At 52.2% G+C, this 7081-nt stretch overlaps 1 protein-coding gene across 1 annotated transcript; it reads right to left on the bottom strand.

Annotated features, from left to right (window-relative positions):
* Positions 1–1890: 1890 nt before the first annotated feature.
* Positions 1891–5487, bottom strand: LOC120644512 (transcription factor ICE1-like). Its single transcript, XM_039921139.1, has 4 exons — positions 4261–5487; positions 2919–3146; positions 2517–2687; positions 1891–2345 (listed from the first exon to the last, which is right to left on the bottom strand). The coding sequence occupies exons 1-4, from the start codon at positions 5362–5364 to the stop codon at positions 2262–2264; spliced, it is 1587 nt and encodes a 528-aa protein (XP_039777073.1). The 5' UTR covers positions 5365–5487; the 3' UTR covers positions 1891–2261.
* Between the last annotated feature and the right edge of the window lie 1594 nt (positions 5488–7081).

Genomic DNA, 7081 nt, shown 5'->3' with positions numbered 1-7081 from the left:
GAAGATGATGAGAGCTCCACCAGCCCGAGCCACCACCAGAGGGTGCGAGCTCCACTGGCGCAAGCCACTGCCACCCCTTGGCTGTCTCATCTCTCCGTGGACATCTCCCCACGACGGCGGCCCTGTCCAGCGGCTAGTCTCCAGCCTCAGCACGGGTGTGCAGCCCCGCTAGGATGCAACGAGGAGAGAGGATAGGGTGAGGTGGGAGACAGCGGCAATGAGGAGATTGGAGGAGGCGGCGAGGAGGGAGGACGGGGAGAGGTGGGAGACGGCGACAACGAGGAGACTGGAGAAGGAGGCGGCAAGGAGGGAGAATATGAGGGCGAGGTGACACGCGCGAGGACTGTCGCGCGCAGGCACTGCCGGCGCGAGGTCCGCCGAACTTTGCTGCTTTTGAGAACTCTAGGGAGAGCAGTGTGGGTGGGTGGGTGGGGGTGGGGTGGGGGGGGGGGGCAGGGGAGATGATGGTGACAAATGGGATCCGCTTGTGAGAGGGGGGAGAGTTGAGTGGGGAGGGCCATGCATGACATGTGGAGTCCGCTCAGCTTTCCACAGGATTTTTTTACAGGTCACGGCCCACAGCTACATTTTTAAAAACCACAAGTCAACAAAATACATCTTTAATCTAGATACGGACTTTTCTTCTTGCATTAGGCATTTAGGCTGGCCTGGCTATGGCTAAGTTCGTGTCCACACAACCAGGCATGCGGAGGGCGCATCGTGGACGTGGAAGGCTGACCGGCTGAGCACCGCCCGGTCCTCGTCCGGTTCCCGGCGGCTCGTACGGTGCGCCGGCACGGAGCGAATCCCGGTCGGAACGCCTGGCTCGAGTCACGGGAGGACCGGTCGGGTACCAGACACAGCGTGCAGCTGTGGCCCTGGACCAGGGCCATGGACCGGACCCTGAGCGCCGAAGCTTTTGCCTTTTCACCCTGCGGTAACCTTCCAAGCCTGCACCGGCCGTTCCTGGCAGCGCGCCGGCGGCGGGTAGATCCACCCGCAGCCGCACGGGGCTGTCAAGACACGCCGGCGGCGGGAGCAGGCAGTGCCGTGATTGCGGCCCGACACGCTCCAGAGGTGAAATCGGGACACCACACCACCAACACGACACAGGAAGGGAGTGAGCTGTGTTCAATGCGCGCGCGCGCCCCGCGTCTCGTCCCCATGATGATTGGAGCTCCGTCAGGGACGCAGGCAGGCCGGGCGCCGCCGCCGGCTTAGGCGGCGCTATCATACAGCCCCGATCGGGCCGCCGCCCGTGCGTGCAGCGAGCGCGCCTGCTGGTTCGCCCACTGCCAAGCGGACGTGGCTGGCATGGCATGGCAGGACAAGGAGTCGGAGCAGCACTTCGTTGAGAGGACGCGGCTCCAGTCTTCACTGAACTTTTTACCGCTGCAAATTGCACAAAAATGCTGCACCGGGAGAAACCAACTTTTCACCATTGGACCACTTGCCAAGTCCATTGCTACGCCTAGTACACTGCAAGTAAAAACTGTCGCTTTTACCCTCACCTCGCGCCAGGGATACAGCCCAGACACGGCGGCAAAAGTGGAAGCCTTGTTCGCTTTCTACCGCGTTGCAGCAGAGAAACCGCACCCGACCGTCTAACCGGCCTCTCGCCGGGAACCAGCGAGATCCAGCGCTGGCTGCCAACGGCCGGCTGCAGCGCCCGGCCAAGCGTGCCAGCCATGGACCACCGGCCTCCCTGAATTCTTGACAACTGGCCTGAGCCTCTCTGAATCTGTTACTACCCAGCAGACCAGCAACAACGGCTTGCGTCAGGCTCTTGCCAAACCCAACGAACAGGCAAGAGCAGCCAATCCAAACGGAAAAGCACCATCCAGGCATTCACCATTCCACCACACAGAAAAAGAAGTACACCAGACTACCTACCAGGGTGAGGATTTTGCACTTTTTTTTTCCATCAATGCAGGCTTTGGTTCAGAGTCGCAGCAGGACTGCACAAGGCAAAAGCATGTACCAAGAACTAGGGCAGACTACCTTTTTCAAAAAAAAAAAGGAAACTGGGGGAATACTGACATTATTTTTTATGACTCTAGACGCTAATTAAAGACCGGAGGATAGATATGGTTCTGAAAAACCCTGAGCAGGTCTCTCTCTTTCTCTCTCGACTGTTGAAAGATGAAGCTGGTTCTTTCAAAAGTTGCCCCTAAAACTGGAAACACCGGTGCTTGTGAATTCCTCAGCTACATTGTTTTCTTCTTTTTCTGAGGTTGGTTGAGCCCGTCTTCCTTGTCGTCCTACATCACGCCATGGAACCCGGTAGATTGCATGAGGACGGTCTTGATTTCTTCTGGCAGGAGCCCAGGGCCATCCTTGCAGAGCTGCAACAAAGATAAACAAAGATAATGAGCAAGCGTCAGTGTATTTTCATGCGGAAACAAGTCATCTTCAGTTCGCACTTCAAGCAGTTAGGGCAACATAGCTTGCACATAATCGGATAAAACGGTAGTTTCTGGCAGTGAGGAGAGAAACAGATGTGCAACTGCAATTACCTCAGCCTTGAAGACGTCTAGGGTGAATCCATTGAAGCAACTGGCAACAGCCTGCTGGACGTCGAGGCCAAGGCCTTCGATCGCCTTCATAGCATTAAGCAGAAGACCAGGCCTGCGAGCGCAGAACATGTGGATGTTGACCGCTCGGCCTTCCCTCATCCTTACCTCAACCTATTGGAAGAGTAGAGAAAGAAAAAAATGCAGAAGTCAGCTATATGCTTCAATCAGTATGGTAAAAGTGTCACAACATGTGCGTACATCAGTCACATTATATCTTAACTTCAGCCTAGTTCATGCAAGACATCAACCAGAGAATGCTATATTGTGTTAAAGAACCATCCATATGAAGGAAACAGAAGGAAACTACTTCTCAAGTAGCATACTGAGAGAACAGATACTGACCCTAGGTTGCTGAGAAGTAGGGCTTGGCAATGCACTTGTGCCCAGCTCTTCCTTCACACGAGACGGCAGAGTGGGCAGCGTTGGAGTCAGAGGGTGGAAGCTTGTGGGTGTTGGAGGCAGTGAGGCTGTGGAAGGGGGTGACTCAAGCTCATTCTGAAGATCATTGATCTTCTGCAGCAGCTCCTTCAGGTACTCAATTGCGTCTCCAAGAATTGAAGCCCTGTCCATCTACCAGTTGAAAACAGAGACAGTCAGTTAATTGGCTAGCCACTAGAAGAAAGTATCACTAGTGGATTGCATGATTATAATAATGACATATATGTACCGAATACTGATAAGACTAAAGCTGAAGTTCAACACAAAAACAGATAACTGAAACAAGTCATGCAAAAGTACTATTAAGCCATAACTGATGCTTTCTGTTTTGTATGATTGGAAATTAAGATATTCTCCTTTTCAGAACAAAGCTGTAGCAGCAAAGATGTAGGGAAGATCTTTTATTGTTTTTGCTGCAACCTGTTACTACTTGACTGACTCAAATCAGAGAAAGAGGGGCCATAATCAGGCAAAGATACTGTGGTGGATAGTGATTTGTATGCAGGACAACTTATGAACAGAGATCATGGACATCTTATTCAGATGATCATGAGCTATGTTAATCATGAATACGTTCCTTGACAAAGATATCCCTGAATCACGACGATAACTGCAAGACACCAAACAATTGCTATCTTCACAGAAAATAAAAATAAAGAACAGAAGTGAAGTCACACCATGTAGATTGAGACCATAAGCAAAGCACTAGCCATGGCATCCTCAGAACCTGAACAGAGGAACTGAAACTGTAGATGCTAAATTGCTAATCCATATAACCTTTTGAACTGAAGGATGTGCAACCAATAGAACCTAAAAGGCTAAGCTATCCCTAGATGAACACACAAACCTTCCAAATGGCTGAATCCCACTTATAAGATGCCATTCTTGGGGAAAATTTTGCACCTGAGATGCACATATTAACCGTTAATGGCAAACAATTCATCACAAACTGATGCTAATCACAGAATTGCATGAAACGTACAAAGGTAACAGACGCATCTAACAATGCTAGAAGCTAATCACAGAATTCTCAAATTTTTTTGTTCACATTGTTCTAGAACTCAACTGGAATCAACACGGTTTACAAACAATTTAACGTGCCATGGAGTACTCTAGCTTCACAGAATCAATTGCATGGAACATAACAATGCTAGATGCTAACCACATAATTCTCATCTTTGCACTCTCCATTGCAACGAAAAAGCAGAGAATTCATCGAAATTACGCGCAGGGACAGAATTCTCACCTTGCTGATCTTGGGGACGACGGACCGCAGCATGTAGAGTCGATCATTGAGCTTCTTCCGGCGACGGCGCTCCGCCATGAGGTTCTTGGCCGGCATCCCCTTCCTCTTGCCCTTCCCATCGCCCGCGCCACCGGCGGTCACCGTGCTGTTGGCGTTGGAGTCCTTGTCGTCCTTCTTGCCGCTCTCCTCGACGCCCCTCGCGTCCTCCGAGTCGTAGTTGAGCCCGGACCCGTCGATGCTCCCGCCGTCGTCATCGTCGGCGTCCTCCAGCACCATGTCACCACCACCAGCCGAGGACGCCCCCGCGGCCGCGGCGAGGGCCTCCGCCTTGCGCTTCTTGTCGTCGTCCTCCTCGCCGGCGTTGCGGCGGAGCGCGCGCTTCTGGAACAGCGTCGGCTGCACGCCCACGGGCGGGAAGATCTCCAGCGGGCGGAGCACCGCCGCCTTCCCGCGCGCGGAGAACGGCGCCGCCAGGGACGCCGAGGCGGGGGGCGCCGGGGCGGAGCAGCCGGCGCCAGCGCCGGCGCCGTTGTTGAACATGTCGAACCCGCCGAGGCCGCCGAACTCCGGCATTTGCGTCGGCGCGGTGCCGAAGCCGCCGAACGAGCCGAGGAAGCCGGCGTTCCCCGCCGGGATCAGGGGCAAAGGCGCGGAATTCGACACGCTCCCGGCGCCGGCAAACGAGACCAGCTCGCCCCCGGTCACGCCGCCGCCGCCGCCGGAGAGGCCGAGGTCGAACCCGTGGAGGTCGTACGGCGCGCCGCCGCCGCCCATGTTGAAGAGCGAGAACATCTGCGACGAGGCGGCCCCGAGCGACAGCAGCCCCGGCGCCCCCTCCCCCGGCGGCGCCAGGAGCAGGGACCCCTGCGCGCCGGCGCCGGCCGCCGAGTTGAAGTACCACTCGTCGTCGACCACCGGCGGCGCGCTGAAAACCCCGCCCCGCAGGTCGGCGGACGCTTGGGCCAGGGACAGGAGGTTCTGCTGCGGCTCGTGCCCCAGCGGCTGCGTCGCCCCCAGCATCATGGGCGTCGGCGGCGGCGCGTCCTGCTGCTGCGCGCCGCAGCCGTCCGGTGTCCAGAGCGGGTTGCCGAACGGCGGCAGCATGGCGGCGCCGCGCGAGGCGCGAGGGGTCCTCGCTTTCTTGGGGTGGGAATGGCCCCGGAGGGGAGCAGGCGCAGATGGCAGAGCTGCAGAGGACAGCGGAGTCGTCTGAGTTCTCTCTCTGGCACGGCAGTGCGCCAGCGCCTGTATTTGTATGGAGGCGAAGTACTGTGGACTGGGCCGGCGGCAGCACCGTGGAGAGGGAGAGGGGAAGTGCAAATGACCAAACTGCCCTTCGTCCGCAATTTGGGGCTGGTGCCGGTGCATGGGTTGGGGGAAAGGAGGAGGATGAGGCCAACCTCTCGATTCAAGAATCAAAGGCCAAGATCAGGTTTAGAGCTAGAATGATAGCATAGATATGCACAATGGGGGGAGAAATTTGGTGAGCTTGGTCTATGTTGTTCAAGGAAAATGGAAATGCACCTCTTGTTCGCCGCCGCGAGCCGTCTCGACGTGCTTGTGTGTACGTATGCGGAGGCAGTGTGCTAGTTAGACATTGCCGTGAGAGAGGAACGTAAAGTCGCCAAAACCAGCACGGTTCTGTGCCAGCATATGCCGACGCTATATTGATTATCCATATTAAGTACCGACAAGTAATGTCGAGCTAGAGGCGTGAATCTTAGCATGATATATAACTCCAAAAGATTTGTGGGCTGCGTATGCGTATCTTTAGAGCGAAGCATCAGTTATTTCTACGGATAAAGCCACATAGAAAGATATGAGATATTATTAAAAACGCGCAATGTTCCAAAAGATCTTGCCAATCTGCGTCTGGTTTGGAGATATGCTGTGGGATGTGTAAAGGGGGGAAATATGTCACTTTGTATGTCGTCAAAAAAAATGCACATCACGTTCACCCAGTCTCTAACTCGGTGAAAATTAGTCAAGCACATCATATTCACTAAATATCGATTCTACGGTGTGTACCCATTTGTGCGGATTATGTATTAGTTAGCCAACATTAAATACTGCCAAATGGTCTCTTAGTAGGAAGTGTAAATTTTAGTAGGAAATTGCTGCTACTATGTATTTTTATTGTTAGGTGTGAAGTATTGGTTATTACTGTAGACAAAACTCTGGTGAAAATTTTGCGATATTGCCAAAATACGTATCCTTCCAAAATATCTCGCCAGCCTATGGATGGTTTTGAGGTTATGTATTGGCTAGGCAGAGGGAATTGATGTCATCGTGTTAAATAACAAGATACACTCAAGCATGGCCTGTAATCTTAATTATTTGAATAGAACTAATGCATATCTCCTAGGAGAATAGTTCTGTAAGAAAAATCCCAAGTTGTAAATACATTTATAAGATAAAAAGGACAAAGCCTATTTAGTTGTAGAAAAAGATAAGTGGTGATGACAATATTTAGCAGGAACTTCAGTTGTGAGAGGAGTGTCTAATCTATGGCATTGATAGTTCAAGGAGGGTACAATGAATACGGTAGTTTTGCATGTTGCAATAGCCAAAATTGTGCACAACTTTGATACAGTTTGTACTTTTTTTTAGCTTTCTATTGTTATTCTTTAGCATTGTTGCTCCAAAGTTAGCAATAATGTATGTTACTATTTGAAGTGCTTATCTTTGTATTGGCAAGAATAGATTGGTTGGGAGGAAGAAATAAAATGTTAATATTATCCGCCTATTGTGCTTCTTAATTCACTCTAATAATGGTATTCAAAAACTTAAAGTACAACAATACATATATACTTCTAAAGAT

This window comes from Panicum virgatum, chromosome 8K, assembly GCF_016808335.1.
Source record: "Panicum virgatum strain AP13 chromosome 8K, P.virgatum_v5, whole genome shotgun sequence".
Lineage (NCBI taxonomy): Eukaryota > Viridiplantae > Streptophyta > Magnoliopsida > Poales > Poaceae > Panicum > Panicum virgatum.
The sequence above is the reverse complement of the archived record's forward strand: the minus strand, read 5'-3'. Positions and strand labels throughout refer to the sequence as shown.

Excerpts from the sequence above, each read along its gene's own strand:
- LOC120644512 (XM_039921139.1), bottom strand. The coding sequence starts at position 5,364 with ATGCTGCCGCCGTTCGGCAACCCGCTCTGGACACCGGACGGCTGCGGC. Across the intron at positions 2,688-2,918 it reads CTACTTCTCAGCAACCTAGG|GTTGAGGTAAGGATGAGGGA; the intron begins GTCAGTATCTGT and ends CTCTTCCAATAG. Across the intron at positions 2,346-2,516 it reads TAGACGTCTTCAAGGCTGAG|CTCTGCAAGGATGGCCCTGG; the intron begins GTAATTGCAGTT and ends TCTTTGTTGCAG.